The 24,636-nt window shown below is 39.9% G+C and overlaps 1 protein-coding gene across 3 annotated transcripts in view; it reads left to right on the forward strand.

Moving 5' to 3' along the window:
* The window catches only part of DDX42 (DEAD-box helicase 42), a 39,731-nt gene extending 15,125 nt beyond the window's left edge, over nt 1-24,606 (forward strand). For 2 of the 3 annotated variants that reach the window (XM_087441408.1, XM_014789157.2), the window contains exons 4-18: nt 4,152-4,213; nt 5,581-5,617; nt 6,457-6,606; nt 11,056-11,160; nt 13,112-13,231; nt 14,106-14,282; nt 14,881-15,009; nt 15,633-15,732; nt 16,323-16,370; nt 16,885-16,982; nt 17,849-18,125; nt 19,136-19,362; nt 20,863-20,973; nt 22,224-22,325; nt 23,008-24,606. In XM_087441408.1, the coding sequence (XP_087297534.1) occupies nt 4,152-4,213; nt 5,581-5,617; nt 6,457-6,606; nt 11,056-11,160; nt 13,112-13,231; nt 14,106-14,282; nt 14,881-15,009; nt 15,633-15,732; nt 16,323-16,370; nt 16,885-16,982; nt 17,849-18,125; nt 19,136-19,362; nt 20,863-20,973; nt 22,224-22,325; nt 23,008-23,700 (2,436 nt within the window). In that variant the 3' untranslated portion in view covers nt 23,701-24,606. Of the gene's footprint in view, nt 1-4,151; nt 4,214-5,580; nt 5,618-6,456; nt 6,607-11,055; nt 11,161-13,111; nt 13,232-14,105; nt 14,283-14,880; nt 15,010-15,632; nt 15,733-16,322; nt 16,371-16,884; nt 16,983-17,848; nt 18,126-19,135; nt 19,363-20,862; nt 20,974-22,223; nt 22,326-23,007 lie in introns of those variants that run through there. The other variant, XM_087441409.1, reaches the window with a different exon arrangement.
* Nucleotides 24,607-24,636: the final 30 nt, after the last annotated feature.

A 24,636-nucleotide genomic window follows, 5' to 3' on the forward strand; every position in this document is an offset into this window, starting at 1 on the left:
TTCTTCCTTTCACTCGCCCCTCTTTCTTATTTTCTTTTCTTTTTTTTTTTTTTTTTTGTGAGGAGGACCAGCCCTGAGCTAACATCCAATGCCAATCCTCCTCTTTTTTTGCTGAGGAAGACTGGCCCTGGGCTAACATCCATGCCCATCTTCCTCCACTTTATATGGGACGCCGCCACAGCATGGCTTAACAAGTAGTGCGTCGGTGCACACCCGGGATCCGAACCGGCGAACCCCGGGCCGCCACAGTGGAACGTGTGCACTTAACCGCTTGCACCACCGGGCCGGCCCCTCTTATTTTCTTTTTACCAGATGATCAAGCATGTTCATAACTTATTTAATTTAGTCCTCAGAATAATAATGAGAAATAGAAAAAATACATAAATATAATTTTTTAACTAGTAAGAAAATAACCCTAAGATAATTCAAATCTCTTGCCCCAAATCACATTGCTACTGTGTGGCAGAGCTGGGACTCAAAATCTAATTTTTCTTGCTTAGTAGTCCTGAGAGCCTAGTTCTTTTCTTTATCATGCTGCCTTTCCTCTCATCATTTGCCAAGTTCTGTCCGTCTTTACAGTATCTCTTGCATCTCTTCCTTCCTTTTTGTTTCCACTATTAGTCATCCTACTTTATACCCTCATTAACTCTTGCCTGGTCTAAATTGTCTCCCTGCTTTAGGCTCGCTGCTCTCCCGTTTATGTGGTATACAGCTACCCGCCATGTTAATTAGACTGAAGCATGTTTCTATCATGTTATTCCTCTTGCTCAAACACTGTCACTGCCTTGCTTATGAAATAAAGTCCTTCCAGATTCCTCAGTTACTTGTTACCTGAAGTCTTCAGCCAGAATTCATCTCTCCTCTAAGGAAAGAGGGAAAGAAAGAATCCAATATACAGTCACGTGTCACTTAACAATAGGGATACGTTCTCAGGAATGTGTCGTTAGGTGATTTCGTCATGTGTGAACATCATGGAGTGTATTTACACAAACCTAGATGGTATAACCTACTAACTACACACCTAGGCTACATGGTACTAATCTTATGGGACCACAGTCATATAAGCAGTCCATCATTGACCGAAACGTTATGCGATGCATGACTGTAGATGTGTTTTTGTTTGGCCTAGCCATTGCTTTTTAAAAACATGTGCCAATATTTCTAAGATCAGGAGATTTGTCTAAAAGTTCAGACTTTTGAAAAGTGGAAAACCTGGCAATACTAAGCCTGCATTCTTGTGTGGCAAAAACAGGCTGTTGCTGAGCAAATGGCTGGCTGCTTTAGACAAAGCATGCCTTTTCTGGTTCACCATAGTTCCATCAATCTGTTCTCTTGTTGACATTGAGGCCACAATTTAGAACCATTTGTCATCACACTTGTGTTGTAGTTCTCTTACAGTAGAGAAATATTTCTCTGAGCTTGGGTCTCTTATCAATAACAGAAAATAAAAGGCCATGTGGTACAAGAAAAATTAGAGCATTCTTCTTTAGAAGAATCTTGCTACTTAGTAAAGTACCAGCAGAGTGTGTCTGTGTCAAAAGAATACAACTTTTCTTATCCTGGCTCACTTCAGTCGTTGTCAGATTGGCATCCCGTAGGTGTTTGAGTTTCTTGCCTTTGATTTAGAACAACTTAAAATTACTCGCCAAAGAGTAAACACCTAATAGATAGCAGAGCCAGAATTCAACTCCAAAGCCTATATTCCTTCTGCTGTATTGTTCTGTATCTGAGTTCTTGTAGCACTGTGTATTTCTGCCATAACACTTACCAAAACTATTCAGAACACAAATGTGCTCTGCAACATGGCAGTGATTTAGTAAATATGTTGAATGATTCTCTCTAAAAGTAAAGACAATAAATGGTTTGTCATGTTTGAGATGTCTTGTACATTTTTTTTTTATCTTTTTGAGATAGGGGCATTTCCCAAAGGGCTATGTTTCTCATTATTTCTTGAGATCCCTAGTGATGAATTAGAAGAAAAATCAGCTCTTGATTTTTTCTGTGTTTAAATTTAGATTTAATTTTTGGTAGCACAAGCTAGTGTAGCCCTTTTCGAGTGGGAGTATCCAAGAATGGCCCAGATTCGCTTGCTTGGCATTTCAAGTAGTTGAAGCTGTTTGGAGGTTTAATCTTTTTGATGTAGTATTATTCTTCTGGGTAGTTTTTGATGTAGTATCCAAAGGGATTTTGCTCATTTTTAGGACACAGAGATTGGATAGTGTCTGATCTTGGAGAGAGTGTTTTTGCCGAAGCATTGCATTAATCCCTGATCTCAGGTGTAACTTTTCTAGAAAGTATAAACTTTTCTAGTATTTGAACTAGATGAAGATTTATTTTTAGCCACTGTTTCAAAAAAAGATTCAAGTGGGCTTAAAAAATATGTTCTGTAAGTGTTTACGACCCATTTCTTATGTTACATTGTTTTTCTATCGTCTTCACTTCAGTTATAGTCTTAAGTATATTTTGTGTCTGGCTCAGTCCCTTGAAAAATCAATTATTCGTGTGTAATATTTCTTTTTAAAATAATTCCTCTTTATCAGGAACATTTGATTAGATAGAACACCTGATCATGCCAGGTTATATATAGTGACCTTTTTTTTTTTGGTGAGGAAGATGAGCCCTAAGCTAACATCTGTTGTCAGTCTTCCTCTTTCTGCTTGAGGAAGATTGGCCCTGAGCTAACATCTGTGCCAGTCTTCATCTATTTTTTATATATGGGACGCTGTCACAGTATGGCTTGCTGAGCAGTGTGTACGTCCGTGCCCAGGATCTGAACCTGCAAACCATGGGCCACTGAAGTGGAGCGTGTGAACTTAACCATTATGCCACTGGGCTGGCCCCCAGTGACATTTGTTTGAATCAAAGAAGTCAGAAAAACTCATGTTGCTTTATAACAAGAAACAGTTGTGCAGAATGTGCTTAACCTTGGGGAAAATTACTTAATTCTTTTGACCTTGATTTTCACATGTATAAAACAATTAATTTAAGTTTAGATCAATGATTATCAATTTGCTCTGTATAAGAATTGCCTATGGGGGGCATAGCGGCCAGCCCCATGGCGTAGTGGTTGAGTTTGGCATGCTCTGCTTCGGCAGCAGGGTTTCAGCTTCAGCTCTGCCGGGTTCGGATCCCAGGCACGGACCTGCACGACTCATCAGCCATGCTGTGGCAGTGACCCACATATAAAGTTGAGGAAGATTGGCACAGATGTTAGCTCAGGGCTAATCTTCCTCACTAAAGAAAGAACTGCCAATGGAAAATGGAAAAACTGCATGCATTTAACTTCATCCCAAAGGATTCTGATTTAGTAGATTTAGAGCAGGGTTTATCAGCCTCAGGACTGTTGACATGGGTGCTGGATAATTCTTAGTTGTTGGGGCTCTCCTGTGTGTCGTAGGATGTTTAGCAGCATCTGTGTCTTTTACCCACTAGATACTAGTAACAACCCTCCCCCTCCAGTTATGACAACCAAAAATGATTGCCAAATGTCCACTGGGGACAGAATCACCTCAGTTTGAGAACCACCTTTCCAGAGTCATATCCAGAAATCTTCATTTTTTTTTTCTAGCCCCATTGGTAATCTGATGTAAATGGTCTTAAGCCACACTTTGAGAAAAGATGATTTGCCTTTTCTGATTTGCCTGAAATTAAAGCCCATAATTACAGCCATAATTATATCATTAATTTAAATAGAAAGAAAAAAAGTGGCCATTCAAGCATTTTTGCTAATTTTTGTATCCATTGTATATATTGCATTGATTTTTTTAATTTTATTTATTTATTTTTTCCCCAAAGCTCCAGTAGATAGTTGTACGTCATAGTTGCACATCCTTCTAGTTGCTGTATGTGGGACGCGGCCTCAGCATGGCCAGAGAAGTGGTGCGTCGGTGCGCGCCCGGGATGCGAACCCGGGCCGCCAGCAGCGGAGCGCGAGCACTTCACCGCTAAGCCACGGGGCCGGCCCTGCATTGATTTTTATATTGTGATTATAAAAATTACACAGTCCATGTATAGTATTTAAAAAAATAATTGTCAAAATGTATAGCTAAAACTATAATGGCACTGTTCAAATCTAAAAATTCTTTATAAAGAAATTTCCTTTTCAAGGTTTTTTAGTTCATATGATTCCGTATGTCCTTTTGTTTCATTAGGATCAGGCGGCTAGAGACATGAAGAGGCTTGAAGAAAAGGACAAAGAAAGAAAAAACGTGAAGTAAGTTGTTTTCTTCTCTCTCACAAAGGTTACGTGAAAATTGCAACAGTATTACAAAGCCTCTTTCCCCGAAGTTGATAGAGAAAAATTAAAATACACGAGTGTCTTGACTTGAAGTTTTTCCTATACCTTGAATAATATTTCTGTCAGTAATAAAGATGACGAAAGTCTTTGCACTTGCAGTAATTAAAAAGCATTCCTTTTGGTAGAATAGTGTTTGGTGTTCAACTGTAAATAGTTTTTTAGTAAACATAATAATGAGTTACAGTGGGAGTTGAGAGCATAATTACTAAAATTTGGGTTCATTGTTCTTTTTGTTCCATAACTAATATAAAATAGGTTAATGCCTATATGATTGATTATGAGAAGTAATGGTGATTATATCATTTTTAAAACTACGTATATTATTAATAAATAAATTAGGTTTTATTATTTAAGGAGTGACAACATGCTTTAGCAACTAATCAGAATTTGAAATACTTTATTCTCTGGGAAAGAGAATTCTCCTCCTTCCCTTGCTGAATACACTCCTCTTAAGGCTTTTGCTACCAGGCACAAGTAGGCATGATTGGACCTTCCCTCCCCTTGGCAGTTGGTGCCACAGGCCCTCCCCAAGGTTCTTATGCCATATGGAGGTTCAGCCTTCTCTTCGGTGCTTACTATGTGTTGCATCCTCTTCCAGCTGCCTTATACTGGTGATGTTGCTTGCCTTAGGAATAGCAGGTGCTCTAACTTAGGCAGAAAATCTGATTAGAAAGAGATGGCTGTGGAAATTAAACAACCATACTTTCTATAGCTCCTGAGAGATGTAGCAAGTCGCAATGGTCCCCTTCTCCATGTGAACTACTTAGGAGTTTTAGTCCCAAACTTACAAAAGAGTTGGTGTAGTTTTACTCTCTGTCCTCAAAGATTTTGGCTCAATGCAGTTACTCCAGAGCTAGAAACTGTGGGGGACATTAAGAAAGTTATGACATTCTTTTTAGCGTATACCAAATGCAGGATTTTTTTTTTTTTTTAAATATAAAATGCTTTTTACAACTGCATTGTATTTGTTGCGTGGGGTTGACAAGGCTAGGATCCTTGAGTATCTATCTTCAAAAGTTTTTACTCCTTATACACTTGTTGGTAATTGATGTTTCTAGGGGTACCATATCATCCCATTCAAAAGAAATGCAAACTGCAGCTTATAGAGTGAAACCACACATGTGTGATGAATGGATAGTTTACAGTGTGCTTATTGCTGCTTTGTTATTGTTAGTGTTGAGAGTTCCTGTGCTGTATGGAATTCAACACTAATCTGCTATAAGTATGGAGCTGGGTATGTGGAACATTTGCAGGGAAGTTTGTTTCTCCGCTTGTTTTTCCAGGGGTATTCGAGATGACATTGAAGAGGAAGATGACCAAGTGAGTTCCTATGCAGTATTTCTATCTTTTATTTTTACCCACAAAGTCTATACTGGGGACAAGCTAGAGCTTGCCTTCACTGAAATGGCCATTCTTGACATTCGGCAGGGAATGTCATTTGACTTGCTCCTTTTCTACATGTGTGACCAGTAGGTAATATAAAGATTCACGTGGCTTTCCCCCATGTTGAAGATGGAACTTTTGATCAACTATGACATCAAAAACAAATAGGAGCTTTATTCAGCTTGATTTTTTTTAATCCAAAATTAATGTTTATTCTGATAAATCAAGAAATAGAGTAGTGTGGGATCTACTGATGGCCTCTAGCAACACCTAACCTCTACCTCTCTCTAAGGATTCTGTTTGTGATTCTTGTATTTCAAGATGGAACGTTAGTAACTGTCTTTTAGTATTTTTCCATTGTTCAGTTGTGGGATGGTGAGAAGGGAACCAGAGTGAACAGTAGCCCTTTCCAGGTTTGTGACCCTTTTAATCAGAGTCAACTTCCAAACTTGGTTTTGTAAAGCCACAGCATGTGTTCCACAGCTCTGGGCAGGGTAGGTAGACACCCACCCCAGGAAAGCTGTAGAACAGACAGATTTGTAAGTTTTCTGTTAAACAAGTTAAATCATTTTGTATACTAACTGTCTCATTCATTTCCTCTGATTGTCCCTCTGAATACTGCTATTGTTAAAGGAATCATTGCTAGTAAAAGTCTTGCCTTACTTGGTAGGTACTTAAACTGTGCAGTCATCTGGTACACTGTGTGCACTAATTACAGGAGCAGAAATGTTCTTAATTGTACTTGGGTATGATTATGTTCTTGTGCTTTCCTGCAGGAAGCTTATTTTCGGTACATGGCAGAAAACCCAACTGCTGGTGTGGTTCAAGAGGAGGAGGAAGATAATTTGGAATATGATAGTGATGGAAATCCAATTGCACCTTCCAAAAAAATCATTGATCCTCTTCCTCCCATTGATCATTCAGAGGTATGGTGTTCCTTGCTGAATTTGATTCTTGTTTCATGCTGATACTGTTTTCTTCAGCTTTAATATTTAGGTTTTCCCAATATCTGGGTACTCCTGATTCATAATTCTTATGTCATGAGAATATTTATTCTTTGGGATCTTGTCATCTCTGCTAAGTGGTTGAGTCAGAAATTCCATGGGTCTTTATAGCCTATATTGTTGTTCAAGGTACAGCTGAATCACTTGCTCACATTCAACTTTAGGCTAAGAATTTTTTTCAAGCAATTGTACTTGTTTTCCAGACCATCATTTACCATCTTCCTTTCAAAATGGACCCTTGGGCCTGCATTTTTTTTTAATTGCTGTAAATGTTTACTATTTCTCCCAGATCTGGGGCAGAGGTGAGGCTGGTCATTGGAACCAGGAATTACAGGTTCCTTATAATCAGGAAAAGGAAATGAGGATATCAGTATACCCACTTGAGAAAAATGCAGTGTTTCATACGGGTTAAATATCAGATTAGATCCTGCATGTCCTAGTGATTCTAGATTTAGAGTAATGGTTCTCAAAGTATGGTCCAAGGACTCCTGGAAGGATCTTTCCAGAGAGTCTACAAAGTCAAAAGAATTTTCATAATAATGCTAAGATTATTTACCTTTTTCACTGCATCAGCATTTGCATCAGTGGTTAAAATCAGTGGTAGGTAAAACTACTGAAAGCTTAGCATGAATCAAGACAGTGGAACCAGCTGTTCTAGTAGTCATTATATTCTTCTCTGCAAGACCATTACAGTTAAAAAAGAAAAAAAGCCAGCTTCACTTAAGAATATCTTTTTTTTTTTTTTTGTGAGGAAGATCAGCCCTGAGCTAACATCCGTGCTAATCCTCCTCTTTTTGCTGAGGAAGACCGGCTCTGAGCTAACATCTATTGCCAATCCTCCTCCTTTTTTTTTCCCCCAAAGCTCCAGTAGATAGTTGTATGTCTAAGTTGCACATCCTTCTAGTTGCTGTATGTGGGACGCGGCCTCAGCATGGCCAGAGAAGCAGTGCGTCGGTGCGTGCCAGGGATCCGAACCCGGGCCACCAGTAGCAGAGCGCGTGCACTTAACCACTAAGCCACGGGGCCGGCCCTTAAGAATATCTTTGATGAAGCAGTAAAAATTATTTATTAAATCTTGACCCTTGTGTTACTTGTCTTTTTATTCTGTGTGACAAAATGGGAAGTATAAATAAAGCATTTCTGTTGCATACCAAAATATGATAGTTATCTCAAGGAAAAGCGCTTAGGTATTTGAGTTGTGAGCTGAACTAACTGCTTTTTTTGCCCCCGAAACACTGTTTTCACTTGAGAAAATGAATGACACTTAAAGGAAAACAAATGAAAATGTTTATTGCCAATGATAGAAATTCAAGCAAAAATTAGAATCTGGGAAACATATTCACCACAGTGAGCTTGACTTTGACTAGAATTGACTTTTCAGTACTTAAAGTCCATTGTAATGACATTCATGGTGATAAACAACTGTGATTTTTTTTTTGGTATACATTATATAATGAAATGTGTCACTGTTTGGATTATCTGCATACTACCTCAGTGAACCAGCATTTTCTAATAGCCAATGTATGATGTTACAAAATCTTGCTTGAGTGAAAGCTCCATTCAAAGCACATGATAGACCCATGGATTATAATGTAATGGAATGTGAAAAGTTCGTTGATATGGTTTCGGGTTACAAAGTGAAAATAACCTTTAAGAAATGATCACTTGTCAAATTTTGGTGTAGTAGTGAAGAAGAATAAAAATCTGCAAGAATCTGAAAAGGCTATTAGTAAATAATCTCTTCCATTTTCCCACTACATATCTTTGTGAGGCCAGATTTTCTTTATGGGCTTCAATCAAAGCAACATATTGCAACAATTTGAATATAGTAGGAACCATTTTCTTTGTTTTGTTTTGTTTTTTGTGAGGAAGATCAGCCCTGTGCTAACATCTGCCAATCCTCCTGTTTTTTTGCTGTGGAAGACTGGCCCTGGGCTAACATCCGTGCCTATCTTCCTCCACCTTGTATGGGACACCGCCACAGCATGGCTTGCCAAGCAGTGTGTCGGTGCGTGCCTGCGATCCGAACCGGCGAACCCCGGGCCACTGCAGCGGAGCGCGCGCACTTAACTGCTTGTGCCACTGGGCCAGCCCCGAAACCGTTTTAACTCACACGTTAAAGAGATTTGTAAAAATGTAAAACAGTGTTATAAAATAGTTACTTTTAAGCATTTATGTTAACGTGTAATGGGTTTATTGTTATTTTTAAGTGAATAGATTAAGAAATTTTTGTTCAGTTTTAATTTTAATATGGTAAATATCAATAGATATAACCCACATAAAAGAAAGCTCGTGTTTTTGTTAAGTGCATATAAAGGGCACCTGAGACTAAAAAGTGATAACTACTGGTCTAGACTGGAGTATGGGTTATATTCAATTTTTCAAATATTTCCTTTTGTACAGATGCTACCACTAATGCCTTGGTATTTTACATGTGACAGATGTGAAACTGATCTAGGAGGAAGCATCCATGATAAAGGGTGAAAATCCAATAAGGAAAAACACAAATACTTGAAATAGTCATCTAATAAAATGTTTGAGATACTTGGCACAAAGCATTCAAACTTCATCATCACACTGGGGTATCCCACACTTGTCCTAATGTAATGGGCACTCTGCCAGGAGAGACAGGATACCCCTTCTGCCTATAAGTAGCTTTCTTGACATTAATTTTTTTTTTTGACACAAAAAGATATGTATGTAAAGATATTTACGTATTTCTATGTAAAATTTGTAAACAAAGACAAAAATTCTTGCCCTCATGGAGTTTCCATTCTAATAAAAAGTTAGAAGAGAACTAAAGAAAATCCTGTTATAGCTTAGTGCAGCATTATGGTAAGCGTAACAAAAGGTCCTGCCTATTAATGATGCCAAAGGGAAACTTTTAAAACTTTCTTTTTGTTGATAGTATCATAGAAAGATAATTAATTGTAAGCTGTATCCAGAATTATGAAATTTTTGACTATCAAAGGCATAAATTCTCCTTAAAAAATGTTTATTGTAGACATATTGTGTTATCAAAAAGAGAATCAGGGGCCGGCCCGGTGGCGCAAGCGGTTAAGTGCGCGCGTCCCGCTGCGGCGGCCCGGGGTTCGCTGGTTCGGATCCCGGGCGCGCACCGACGCACTGCTTGGCAAGCCATGCTGTGGCGGCGTCCCATATAAAGTGGAGGAAGGTGGGCACAGATGTTAGCCCAGGGCCGTCTTCCTCAGCAAAAAAAAAAAAGAGGAGGATTGGCGGGTGTTAGCACAGGGCTGATCTCCTCACAAAAAAAAATAAAAAAATAAAAAAATTAAAAAAAAGAGAATCATTTAGCCAAATTCATATGTGGTGATATGTTTTGTATTCTTATACAGTAAGCTATGAAAAGAGTAGCAGAAATGACTTCTTCCCTCTTTGGAATTGGAAATGCTTGGTCATACATAAAAAAAAAAGTTACGTAAACATTTCCATGTTTTTAAAAAGAAGAGAACTCTCTGAAGGCAGAGCTCTCCCTAAAGGAAATACTAGAAATGTTGTTTTATTTTTATTTTTATTTTTTTATTTTTTTATTTTTTTTAAAGATTTTATTTATTTTATTTTTTCCCCCCAAAGCCCCAGTGGATAGTTGTGTGTCGTAGCTGCACATCCTTCTAGTTGCTGCATGTGGGACTCGGCCTCAGGATGAAGGGAGAAGTGGTGCCTCGATGCGCACCCGGGATCCGAACCCGGGCCGCCAGCATCGCAGCGCGCACACTTAACCACCAAGCCACAGGGCCGGCCCTTTATTTTTTTTTATAATTTTATTTATTTATTTTTTCCCCCAAAGCCCCAGTAGATAGTTGTATGTCATAGCTGCACATCCTTCTAGTTGCTGTATGTGGGATGCGGCCTCAGCATGGCCGGAGAAGCGGTGCGTCGGTGCGTGCCCGGGATCTGAACCCTGGGCCGCCAGCAGCGGAGCGTTCGCACTTAACCGCTAAGCCACCGGGCCGGCCCTAGAAATGTTTTTAAATGCTTAGAGCTAGGTGAACAGCTTACTCCAAAACATATTTAAATGTTATACAGTGGAATATTTTCTTTCAAATATTTGTCCTCTGAGGCCTTTGGCATTGTAGAGAGTCTTTAGTCTACATCGAGGTTGTTCAAATCTGAGGACTCCTTAAGAGTCTCTTTAGGAAATATGTTGGTGTTTATATTGAAAATGGGAATAGGAAAAGATACTGGCTGTACTTTTGGGATGTGTGTCATGAATAAGTGAATTCCTTTGTTGTCTCTAGCTGGTTCTGGCTTTATTTGTGTAATATTTGTAAAAGATGATTTTACATTAAAATCAAACTTACAGGCTTGACTCTTGAATTCTAGACTAACTTTGAATAATTGGACCTGCAGATTGACTATCCACCATTTGAAAAAAATTTTTACAATGAGCATGAAGAGATAACCAACCTCACCCCACAGCAGCTAATAGATCTCCGGCATAAGCTCAATCTTCGGGTAAGTCAACCATTAAGCCAGTTATTTTTATATTAGTGTTAATTTGTCCAGGGTTAGTATTATTGCTTAACCAAACTAAAATAGCCTTGAATTTCTTTTTTAATGGTCCCTGAACTATCTTTTTTTTTTTTTTTTTTTTTTAAAGATTTTATTTATTTTATTTTTTGCCCCCAAAGCCCCAGTAGATAGTTGTATGTCACAGCTGCACACCCTTCTAGTTGCTGTATGTGGGACTCGGCCCCAGGATGGACAGAGAAGTGGTGCCTCGATGCGCACCCGGGATCCGAACCCGGGCCGCCAGCATCGCAGCGCGCGCACTTAACCACCAAGCCACAGGGACGGCCCTGAACTGTCTTTGATAGAGTAATAATTATGTCCCTTGGGCTCATGTCTCTTGATTTTATTGTTTTAGTCTTCCAGCTATTTTAGGATGGGATTGTTTGGGTTTTTTTTCTTTCATGTGACATACATGAATGCTATATATGTTCAGTCAACTTGTATGTTGTGTTGGAACAGTAAGCCATTGTGACCTTAAAATTAATCAGCAAGTATTTCTGCAGTGAGTACAATGTGTTAAGAGCTATGTTGGGTGGGCTAGAGCAGAAGGGTAGGAGTCCCCATCTTCAGGAAGAAGAGACAAGATTAATAGAGGTGAACAATAGGTGAAGTCTTAGAATATTTCAAAATTAAGATACACTTCTCAAATTATATACAGCACAGTTTTTTTTTTAATTAGGGGAAGAAATTAACCCTTTTAAAAATATGCAGCACTAATTTCAGAATAATAGTTTAAATTGTCCACCAAAAAGTATTGGGTTGCACACATTGGCCTCATTGTTTAGGGTGCTGCTAGATGTTAGTTAAGTGAAATACACACAGATAATAACAGTGATATCTGCTCTGATGTGGACAACTCTGTGGCTTATGTCTGCCTTACCAGTTGCTGCGTGGTTTGAACTTCTGTTTTCCAAGAGGGAGGGTGTGTGTGTGTGTACACACTTGTCTGTTTTGCAAGAAGTGTGTCGTCCCTCCCCCCCCCCCTCCATTTTAAGTGAAATCCTGATTGGAAATATCAGCATCACTGGAGAAGCATTGAAAGGTTACCTCTGTTGGAGTCAACATGGAGATTATAAGCCCCATTCTTCTCCTGGGTGCAGTTCAAACAATGCTTGACAGTAGCTGGACCATCACTAAGTGGGATGTTAACTCTTTAGGCATAACTGAAAATGGAGACGGTAGATAATATCTTTGTAATCAGTGGGTATAGGCATGTCTTTATGGAGCTCATTTGCATTGTTCGTTTTATTATAAGAGTAAACTTTTTTGTTCTACCATCTGGTTAAGTTATGCAAAATGGCAAAAAAACATTCGTTGAGCAATATTTATTTTATTTGTTATGAGAAAACTAATTTTGATTTAAGAGATTTCTAGGCACTTAATCATTTTAAATCCTATGACAGTTATTTCAGGAATATTTATCATGGAATTTTGTTTTGGATTTTTTTTTTTTTTTTTGGTGAGGAAGATTAGCCCTGAGCTGACATCTGTTGCCAATCCTCCTCTTTTTGCTGAGGAAGATTGGCCCTGGGCTAACGTCTCTGCCCATCTTTTTCCACTTTTTATGTGAGAGGCCTGCCACAGCATGGCTTGATAAGCAGTGCGTAGGTCCGTGCCCAGGATCTGAACCCGTGAACCCCGGGCCGCCAAAGCAGAGCGTGCAAACTTAACCACTATGCCACCAGGCTAGCCCCTATCATGAAGTTTTTTATATCAGGTTTCTAGATCTGTTATTTGAGTTTTACCTTTTCAAACAATGTATGCTTTTGGCTACAGACTTGTATTTTCACTTCTTCTTACTCAAGCTAAATGCTATCTACAGCTAAATACTGTGGAGCTTCCAATGCTATTTATTTTAAAGTATGTCATTCCTGGGAGTTGTCTTTATCTCTAGGTCTCTGGTGCTGCACCTCCTAGGCCAGGAAGTAGTTTTGCTCATTTTGGGTTTGATGAACAACTTATGCACCAGATTCGGAAATCTGAGTACACACAGCCCACTCCAATACAGTGCCAGGTAAGTAAAACATGATGAAAAAAAAATGAAGTAGAATGGCATTCAGTGACGATATTTATTTACAAGCAAGTCAGAGCACTAAAACAGTGTTTAGGGCAGAACTGTATTGACATGGATGGGTGTCCAAATAGTTCCTCTGTGGCTTAGTCTTCAGTTTTTGCTTTAATTAAGGGGAAAAAAAGGACATACATGAAATCCAAGAGTATTTTTGAAACCTTTAAAAATTAAAGAGCAGAAGTGAATTATTTACCACTCTGAGAAGTTGCTAAGGGGCTGGGAAATGTTCTTTTGTTTCTGATACATGTCTTAAAAATATGACCTGAAGAAAAATAGTTCATTAGGCCTAAACTTAAGAAAAAAGATTTATGTGTGAACAAATTTAGCACTGTCAGTGACTAGGATTCCTTTGTCCATGACCTGAAAATTCTCATTTATAACTGAAAATAATAGCTTCTGTTTCCCATTTATGTACGGAATTTATTCATTCCTACACAGAAAATGAAAATTTTCTATATATGATTGAGATAGTCTGTACTTTCTCAAGGGGACAAAATTTTTAAAGTTTTAGCAACCAGCTTACATTATAAATTGCAACTTTTTATTTCTATATTTCAAGCAAAATGGAGTCATTAATGTTTTGTAAATGGTGGCTGATCCACATGAAGAGAATGATAATATTTTTCCCTATAAATCAAGAAGTTTATGAGAAGGCCAGATATTTTTCGTTATACCATAGCCACTATACATAGCCCAAGATATTTTTGGTCCATTGGAAATGAATGTCATTAATAATCATTTGCCCTTCCCCAGGATTTCCTTCAGTACATCTTTAAAATTGAAAGTTTAGAGTGGATATACTTTTTTTTCTCTCTAGGGTGTGCCGGTGGCATTAAGTGGTAGAGACATGATTGGTATTGCCAAAACAGGCAGTGGAAAAACTGCAGCCTTCATCTGGCCCATGTTGATTCATATAATGGATCAGAAGGAACTGGAACCAGGTGATGGACCAATTGCAGTGATTGTGTGTCCTACGAGGGAGCTTTGCCAGCAGGTATGTACTTTGTGTAGAATGCCCCCTTCCAAACGTGAACTATCAAGGGACTAGCCAGTCAAGTGGGTAGAATCATCAGGAAAGTTTTCTTTTTAAATTGTGGTGAAATACACCTAAAATTTACCATCTTAACCATTTTTAAGTGTACAATTCAGTGGCGTTAAGTATATTCACGTTGTGCAACCAGGAAACTTTTGGAAAATATTATATATTTTCTATGTAACCAAATACACAATTTAACCTAAAAACTGTTTTAAAAGAAAAAAATATGATATGGGAATTGTTTGTATTGTAAGTTCCCAGTGTTTTCCTCCTGGGTTAATTCATTTTGCTTGGTAGAAAGGCAATGTCAGGGTCAAGAAGAGAAGTGAAAAAAAAGAATAATTAAGACAAGATTTTAGGTAGCCTGTTGAGATGTGATAATGCTACTCTATTCATTTACTTCATGAATAAAATTGTGATTTTAAAGCATTTTCTGGCTTTTGATTTTCTATGACATCATGTTCTGTGTGTTTTTCAGAACTCCCTTTTGGGTTGTGACAGAGGTATCTGTTAGTGTCACAGTTTGTTAATATTTATTATGTCAACAACTTTATAGATTCATGCAGAATGTAAGCGGTTTGGGAAAGCTTATAATCTTCGATCAGTGGCTGTGTATGGAGGAGGGAGCATGTGGGAGCAGGCCAAGGCCCTTCAGGAAGGGGCAGAAATTGTTGTGTGTACCCCAGTAAGTATGTCTTGGGTTTAAATGGCCTTTTAGCCTCTCTTGGTATGGAAAAAATGGGTAGTTATTAGAGGGAATTCCCCCTAAAATGTGGTAAAGGAGGGTTGAGAATACCTTGGTGAATGACAGTCTGTGGCTTTTGTTTAATTTTGATTGGTTGACTAAAATAGCAGTCCAATAAGATTCTCTGACATGTATATTAATAGCTACAAATTCCCCTCTATTTCAAGTAGTTTTTCTTATGCTTTCTTAGTAAATGGATCCGTGGTTACTGAGAACATCAACAAAGATATTCAGAGTATGATCAGAACTGCCTAGAAGAATTTAGTCTAAACATTAAAACCCATCAATAAGGCTTTAAATTAGGTCATTTCAGAATGCCTCACAAAAATAGATCTGGCCATTTTCGCACAATTTAAATCACAATTAATGTAAAGGAAGAATCTAATTGAGTTTTCAAAATTTGTACTCTCTTGGGCTCTAGTGCATGAAGTCTGAGGGTGTCAGACCAGTGTCTGGTATAGGCTAAGAGGGGGGTTATTAGCACTTTTTCCAGGAGCACAACTCCAGAAAGTTCTTGTAAATGCCTTTAATTATATTTACCATTCATTTTCTGGATCTCATAGGGTCGACTGATTGATCATGTGAAGAAGAAAGCTACCAATCTTCAAAGAGTCTCTTACCTTGTGTTTGATGAAGCAGATCGAATGTTTGACATGGGATTTGGTATGCTTTGAATACCAGTTTCTTCTGTCTTGGTCCTCATGATGTTAGCTTTTTCCGTGTCTTTCTAGACATGTTTTTTTCCTGCATGAGAGAAGCTAAAAATTCTTCTGGATAGAGTTAGACTGTAGAGATATAGCTAAGACGTAACTATTTTTAGGAGTTCTCTCAGGAAAAGTGTTAGGCTTGATTGGGTAGAGGACTTTGGGAAGTGCCTTTGTATATAGGGGAAGTATTTTCTCTATGCTGTATTTTTATTCACATGCCTTTGATTATGGAGGGCAAGGTCTATGTTCTTAGGTAGGTGATGTCATATCATTCAAGTTCCTTTGCTTTCCTGTCCTCTTGACTTACCCAGCTGTGTGAAAATTCTAAATAACTATCTTTATTGATTGGAACACCACTGGCCCTAGCCCAGCTGGGTGGAGGGTAAGTGTTTCTGAGTTTCATACTGAATGATAGGTCTGAGTTTCAAAATTTCCTTAATTCTTATAACCTCTCATATGAAGATTTTTACTAAAATGACTTTTTCCAGGCATCCCCAACTGTAGTACAGAGTTATAATATTAATTTTACTGTTCTGCTTCTTCCAGAGTACCAGGTGCGGTCCATAGCAAGTCATGTCCGTCCTGACAGACAGAGTATGTATGAAGCAATTTTATTAAGCCACATTTGTACTCAGAATAAACACCTATTTATTTTATAAGCACTCATAGTTATGACAGCAAAAATGATCATGTGTTTATGATGAGAACCATAAAGGGGGAAATAATGGCAGTTTATCTGAGCTGGACAGGACTTTAGAGATCATCAGATACAACTGAGTTGATTTTATAGATGATAAAACCAAGGCTGAGAATTAAATGAGTTGTCCCAATTTATAAAGTTGTATCAGTGAGTAGAGGCAATGCGCAGTGCAGGTGTGCTGATTTGAAGTCGAGAGCCTTTTTCTAAACCATGCTGACAGCCCCTGTTTTAACTGAAAATATATAAAAGTAGAATAAGGGCAAATCTTTTTCCTTAGTGAATCAATTTTTAAACTAAATTTAAGTTCTAGGGGTTTATTTAAAAAAACAGTAATTCTGAATGTCATTAGGAAACTTAGTGGGTATTTGAAAACGAAATCATACTGTTTCTTTTTTACTTTACCTGTAGCTCTCTTATTCAGTGCAACTTTTCGGAAAAAGATTGAAAAACTGGCCAGAGACATCCTGATTGACCCTATTCGTGTGGTGCAGGGAGATATTGGAGAGGTAACCCTAAGCAGGGCTGGATGGGACCCCAACAGGTTATTTCTCATATTATGGAGACATGGAATTAATGTCTCACAAAAAAATTGTTGCGTATTTACAGATAAGGCAACATTTCAGATTTGCTTTAAAAAACACAAAGCGGGATAGTGGAAACAAGCTTGGCAAGATGTTGATAATTGTTGAAGCTGGGTGATGGGTACATGGGAGTTGATTGTGTCCATTTCACTTTTTTTGAATGTTTAAAATTTTTCTATAATAAAAAATTAAAAAAGAAACCTTTTTGGCAGAAGAAAGGCAAGCTTTGCCAGTTAGGATGGAACTGACATTTTAATCATGGGAGAAGGCCTGCACAGCATGGAGTGGGGTGACTTGAAAGGCCTGGTGAAATGAGTTAAGGTTTTTTTTCTTACCTGTACTGTGCCCTATGTGGAAAATTTATCTGAATTGTGATTTGGCATTCAATTAAGGCTGCCTTGAGAATTCCTTAAGTTGCTTGCCACGTTTATTATTAAAGAAAGTTCTGTGCAGTTAGCATTTTGACATTGCCTGCTTTTCATTTTTGAGTGCCTTCTATGTGCATATATGAATTGTACTAGGAACAGTGAGTAGGAAGGACAGAAAAGGAGCTTACTTTATGAGGAATAATCTGATAGGTATATAAAAAAGTATTGCAAAGTATTGGGGCTTACAAATTAGTTAGGTATATGTACACATCAGCGGAGTTGGAGAGCCCAGTGATTTGAGAAGGACAGAAGTTTTGAGCTGCACTTGACTTACTGAAGGAAGGCCCAAGGTCTGTCTGGTCCTTGTTCAGATCCCCTGTGGCACAAATGTCACAATCATCTGTTTCATTTCATCCTTTTCAGGCAAATGAAGATGTGACACAGATTGTGGAGATTCTCCATTCTGGGCCTAGTAAATGGAACTGGCTTACCCGGCGTCTGGTGGAATTTACCTCTTCAGGGAGTGTCCTCCTGTTTGTTACTAAAAAAGCCAATGCTGAAGAGCTAGCCAATAACCTTAAGCAGGAGGGTCATAATCTTGGGCTGCTTCATGGAGACATGGATCAGAGTGAAAGAAACAAGGTCATTTCAGACTTTAAGAAAAAGGACATCCCAGTCCTGGTGGCCACTGATGTTGCAGGTAGAGTATGAATTTCCCCAGTAACTTGAGGCTCCTGTGTTGTAAGATTGCCCTGTCTTGCTGTATAAGACCTGTGATACTTGAGCAGGCTGATCGAAGGCACTCTGCTAGCCTGGCAGGCCACGCCCATGGAGCAGCAGTTCCCAGCATAGTGATCGCATCCTGGGGCTCTGGCTACCACCTCTCACTTAATGTTTCTCTCTAAAAAAAAGAATCTCTGCAGTTGGAAGACACTTGAGAAAAAAATTGTTGAGGCAGTTACATCATAGGCTGTGCCCTTGTTGTGTGTCTGAATATAATAGATATCTTACCTTGATTATTTAGTTGGGCATACTTCACTCAAGATCAGAAAATTTTTTTTTTTTTTTCCCGTGAAGAAGACCAGCCCTGAGCTAACATCCGTTGTCAGTCTTCCTCTTTTTGCTGAGGAAGATTGGCCCTGGGCTAACATCCATGCCCATCTTCCTCTATTTTATGTGGGACGCCGCCACGGCGTGGCTTGATGAGCGGTGCATGAGTCCGCACCCAGGATCCGAACCTGCTGACCCCAGGCCGCTGAAGCAGAGAGCACGAATTTAACCACTGCTCCACCAGGCCGGCCTCCAGAAAATTTTTTCAAGTATAACTTTTGGCTTTGTTCTGCTGAGTTTTAATAGTTACTCTTTAAAACTGATATTTTCTCCCAGAAAGGAGATAATTTCATAGCTTCAAGGCACATTTGATGCTGGTTTTAATTTTTTTAAATATTTCTGATGCAAGAGAGAGGCCATGGCAAGTTATTGATGACAGAAGATATATGTCCTTTACACTAGACGGCCCAACATCATAGAATCTACACTAGTGGCATTTGTTGTAGAAGGGTAACTTAAATGCCTGTATTTCAGCTCACCAAACCATGCACTTTGCCTAGGTAAGAGAAATGTGTGTTCTTCGAGGGTTAGCATTTTGGTTTACTGTGATCTTTTGACTCCTAATGAAGAATAAAAGAACTTGGTTGTTTTTTATTCCAGCCCGTGGTCTGGACATTCCTTCAATTAAGACTGTCATTAACTATGATGTGGCACGAGACATTGATACTCATACTCATAGGATTGGCCGCACAGGACGAGCGGGTGAGAAAGGCGTGGCCTATACCTTGCTGACCCCCAAGGACAGCAATTTTGCTGGTGACCTTGTCCGAAACTTGGAAGGAGCCAATCAACATGTTTCTAAGGAACTCCTAGATCTGGCAATGCAGGTGAGGGGCTGGGCACACTTCACATTGCTCCGGCTTATGAAACTAATTGAAAAAAATTCAAGAAACCTGAGGCAGATAACAGAAACATGACAAGAAAGTTGGGGGAGGTGGGTGGGGGCAGCACTTATGAGGTACAGGTTGGTATTGTAGGACATTAAAATTCATCTGATCTGTTTTCTCATCCTCCCAGCAACATCTGTGTTGAAAAGCTGTTCCTTTCTTTGGCTAAAATCTGTCCCTCTGAAATTTCTACCTGCTTGCCCCTTAGCACACTTGTGAATAAATTTAATCTCAAAGATGACTACTATTCTCCTTGCTGCCCTTCCCCCAGTCTTTTCTTTTGGGGGCTAAAAATGTGTGGTGTCTTAAAAAACAATATATTTAACTATTCCTCATAGACTTAGATGTCAGACCTTTGACACAGTGATTACTAGTCCAGAACTGATGAGTGAGGCATTCTACCGAATTCAGTCTTGAGTTTGTCTTACTAAGTGCAGTCCCCAGATTACAAATGGGTTCAAGATACACGTTCTGATGGTAGAGACTTAAGTGTTTTTTAAATTCATAGCCAGCCTACAAAACTGTTAACCCCTAATGCAGTTGTAGTATGGTACTGCCCATGCTTCAGGTCCTGGGAGTAAAGGACCTGCATTGCAGGAGAAAGTAGAATAATGTTTCCTTCCCTTTCCTGGGTAGGGAGAGCCAGTCCTAAACTCAGTTTTTGAACAAGATACATTTTATCTTTGGCATTTTTCTGCATCTCTTTTTGTGCCTCAGGTTTCCTGTGCTCTCAGACTGTCATCAGCTTCCCTGATCAGCACCTTTCCGAAGCCTGTCCTACCTCTCAAATACTTTACTTTGACTGTTAATGTGTGAATGTCAGACAAAGCTCTAATCTCCCCCAGAGATGACTGCATTCTGAAGAGAATGTGAATAAATCTAATTAGTAGTATTTTAGCAGTGATCAACTTCCATGAAAACATTTAGGCTCTTGTGGGTAAATCGGATTTTCAGTTATATGACTGCCAGTCCTGGGCATCTGCCCCTAGAGTCGATTAAACCTCACTTCACACACCTTTTGTCCTTCACTTCTGAACCCACCAATTCTTTAAAAGCCCCAAATTTTTATGTCCAGTGGTATGTACAGATTGAGAAATAGAAAATAAATTCATTTTCCTCAAGGAAGTTAGAAGTGGCCAGAGTAAATGCCCTGCGTTTGAGGCTTATCTAACCGCTTTGCTTCCTGAAGGCCCTGAAGGAAGGAGCAGTAAAGGAAGCCTTACATAAGGATCTTAGCCTCCTAACAAATTTGGTGGATTAAACTACCAAAAAGAAGCTCATCTGTAGTTTCTGTAAATGGTTCTTCCCTTGCCATAAATACATTGGCTAAAGATGAAGCAAAAAGTTCTTCCCTCCCACTTAGTTTCCTTTTTGATCTTATCCTCTTCCTCTGGCTGCATCTTCCTCCCCTGGCTTAACCTTGACTTGTGTTTAATGCAGAATGCCTGGTTTCGGAAATCCCGCTTCAAAGGAGGGAAAGGCAAAAAGCTGAACATTGGCGGAGGAGGCCTAGGCTACAGGGAGCGGCCTGGCCTAGGCTCTGAGAATGCGGTGAGTCCAGACTACAGTAGTGCCCTTGGGGCTGGTCCTGAGTCCTTTATGACTTGAGGATTATTCTTGTCTACCTGAGAAAGCCTCAGTGAGTTCAGAACCCTATCTAGAAGGAAACTTGTGTTTAATCTGCTGATTTGAGTCAATACAATGCTGGTTGTTAATGTCGTGAATGTTTCTTCAGTGTTCTTCAATGTTTCTATTGAAGAAGCCCCTATGTGTACTTGGCTGACTAGGCATACTCAGGAAATCAATCAGTCTAGATTAGCAGTAGTTCTCAAATTATGGTTCCTGCACCAGCAGCAAATGTAAACTCATGCCCTACACTAGACCTGGCTAATGAGAAACTGGAAGTGGGGGTCAGCGGTCTTTTTTTTACAAGCCCTCCAACACTGGCCTAGAGCCTGCTGCTGGGAAGACATTGCCATAGGGTCACTCTGTAAACGCTAGCTGTATCTTGTAACTAAACTCAGGGATGATTCCCACACTCTGGAAAGTTGCCTCAGAGAGAGGTGAGAGCTCCCTTTTCTCACAAACCACATAACAAAAGCTCCCCCTGACTGGCTTTCTTAACTGCCTGTTTTCCTGTCACTTTGATTCCTAAGCCAAGGAAGAAAGCTGCCAGCCTACACTTCTGGAGCATTTTATTTAACTTGGTGTCCTTGATAAATAAATAATCTGTTCCCACATGACAGTAACGATGATGATGATGGTGATGCAGATGACACAGATAGCGATAGCTAATATTGAGCACTTAATGTGTGGCAGGGCCATTCCAAGCAGTCTTGCAATATTCCAAGCAGTATTTACTTGGTCTTCACAACCACCCAATGAGAGTAAATACAGATAATGAAACTGAGGCACCCAGGGTTATACACTGGTAAGTGTTGAAGCTGAGGTTCAGAGCCTGAAGGGTCATGCATGTGCTCTATTGCCTTGTGGCCTTTTCAACATAATTTTTATGTTTGTGTGTATAAATAATACCACAAGATTAGCTTTGGGCATAATCTGACCTCATTTCAGATTTTTAGGGTTATTTCCTAGAAATAAAATTACTGGGTTAAAAGGCATAAACGTTTTTAAGTGATTTTTCATTGCTGCACCTTTTCTCACAAAACATAAGTAACTTTCTAAAAATATCTGGTTCCCATTGTAGCTCCCACTTCAGTTTTCAGTATATTGATGCCCAGTCTGTGGCGGTGAGCTTCGTTACCTATTCCTCCATCCTCGTGGGTATGTTTATTTTTTAGGACCGAGGAAATAACAACAATGTAATGAGCAATTATGAGGCCTACAAGCCCTCCACAGGAGCCATGGGAGATCGGCTGACGGCAATGAAAGCAGCTTTCCAGGTCTGAAATTAAGCATTTAGCTAAAAGAGCGTCCAGCAGTATCTCTTGGGCAGTGATGAGGGGGCCTGGTCTTCCTGAGATGGTCTGTGCTTGTAGGCTTGATGCTGGATTTAGGGCCTTCTCACTGCTTTCTGTTTTGAATGAAAACTTAACCATAGCTTACCTAGAAATGCAGGTGTAGAGGGAAGAGAAACCCCTCTTGCTGGTTATCTACTTCAGTCACACCCAGAGCCGGAGACCATTGTACTGCAGCAGAATTGGTGTTCCCTCCCTGCCTCAACAGCCTACAATGTTGCCCACCTCCAAGGCTATTATAATCTGGTTGAGAGCAACTGCCATTTTTGGCTAAGTCAGGTTTGATTCACTCTCTCTTGGGAACTCTGAACCCATTTTTCTTCTACACCTACCCCTTCAGTGAGCTAGCTGGCATCCAATTAACTAGCTGGGCCTTAATTTACACGTTTTATCTGTCTCCAGACTGATGTGTCACTTAGGTCCCGAGATTTATTTTTTTCATTAATGGAGCACAGAAACCACAGGATTGTGGAGTCATCGGGATGCTAAAGTCACAGTGCCAAGATAGCGTCACGTTTCTGTATACTTTATCATTGCCGAGGTTTTATATTCAAGTTTCTTGAACTTACTATATCTTACCTACTCCTATTGTCTCTTTCTCTTTTAGTCACAGTACAAGAGTCACTTCGTTGCTGCTAGCTTAAGCAACCAGAAGGCTGGAAGCTCTGCTGCTGGGGCAAGTGGATGGACTAGTGCAGGGAGCTTGAATTCTGTTCCAACAAATTCAGCCCAACAGGGCCATAACAGTCCTGATAGCCCCATTGCCAGTGCCGCCAAGGGCATCCCAGGCTTTAGCAATACTGGGAACCTCAGCAGTGCCCCAGTGACCTACCCTTCTACTGGAGTCCAGGGAATCAACAACACAGCTTCAGGGAATAACAGCCGAGAAGGGATTGGGGGTGGCAATGGGAAAAGAGAGAGATATACTGAGAACCGGGGTGGCAGCCGTCACAGTCATGGAGAGAGCGGCAATCGGCATGGTGATAGCCCACGTCATGGGGATGGTGGTCGCCATGGAGACGGATACCGCTACCCAGAAAGCGGCAGCCGTCATGCTGATGGCCATCGTCATGGGGAGAACAGGCATGGAGGAGGTGGAGGCCGACACGGGGAGAGCCGAGCTGCAAACGATGGTCGGAATGGTGAAAGCAGGAAAGAAGGTTGTAACCGTGAGAGCAAGATGGACCCCAAGGTGGACAGCAGCAAGATGGACAAGATGGACAGCAAGACAGATAAGACAGCTGATGGCTTCGCTGTGCCTGAACCACCCAAGCGCAAGAAAAGTCGGTGGGACAGTTAGAGGGTATGTGCTGAAGCGTGAAATTGATTCTTTAATTTTATTTTTAGAAAGATTTTTTGGTAAGTAGGTGTCTCAGGGCTGGGTTGGGGCCCAAGGTGTAAGGACCCCCTGCCCTTAGTCAATGGCTGGAGCTTGGAGACAACTCCTTCATCTGGGTCATTTTTTGGGTGTTTTCTTGGGAAGCTGCTCTGGTCCTGGGAAGTGGTGAGAGCTGGGAAGCTTCTTTTGGCTATGGGTGAGTTGTCATGAGGTCAGTTGAGGATACCTTAGAAGAAAGGGCCTTATAGGGCACAAAACTCACTCTAGGTTTATATTATATGTAGTGTATTTTTTACTAAAATGTCATCTTTACAAACATCTACAAATAAAATTCTTTTTCTTAGCTGTGTGGCCAGGCAGTCCCCTTTTTAGGAGTTGGCTTCTGCAAACTCAATCCATTGAGCTGTTAAGGATGTTTGGGAAGCACTTTGGCTCTTCCAGACAGTTGCAGGGAAGGAGGTGTCTGATTCTAAGTGGGAGTCAATGCCCAGGTTCCCCAGCCAGGTTTGTATCCAGCCCTGAGATGGGAAGCACAGCTTGCCAGACTCAGAGCCGCTACGATTGAAGGGGAAAAGATGATCCTGGAAACAGGACAGCCCCAGGTCTGAGTGTTGCTAAATTAAAAAAAAAAACAAAAACCCAACAACAGCTTTTAAAGTGTCTTCTCCTTCTATTTCATTGTGTTTGTTTTTTAACTTGCCACAATGGTAGAAAAATCTTTTGCTGAAATGATTTTGATGATTTTTGTTCTATCTTGTTTATAAAAAGAAAAGAAATATACATACTTTGAATTTTGTGACTTTGTGAAGGTTTCTTTAAGATGTGCATTCCTTTCTGCTTGCTCTAGTAAATGTTTTACTACTGGGACCTGTTGATTGTTTGTTATTTCTACTTCAC

The sequence above is a fragment of the Ceratotherium simum genome, chromosome 16 (assembly GCF_057802395.1).
Source record: "Ceratotherium simum simum isolate JZ-2026a chromosome 16, ASM5780239v1, whole genome shotgun sequence".
Lineage (NCBI taxonomy): Eukaryota > Metazoa > Chordata > Mammalia > Perissodactyla > Rhinocerotidae > Ceratotherium > Ceratotherium simum.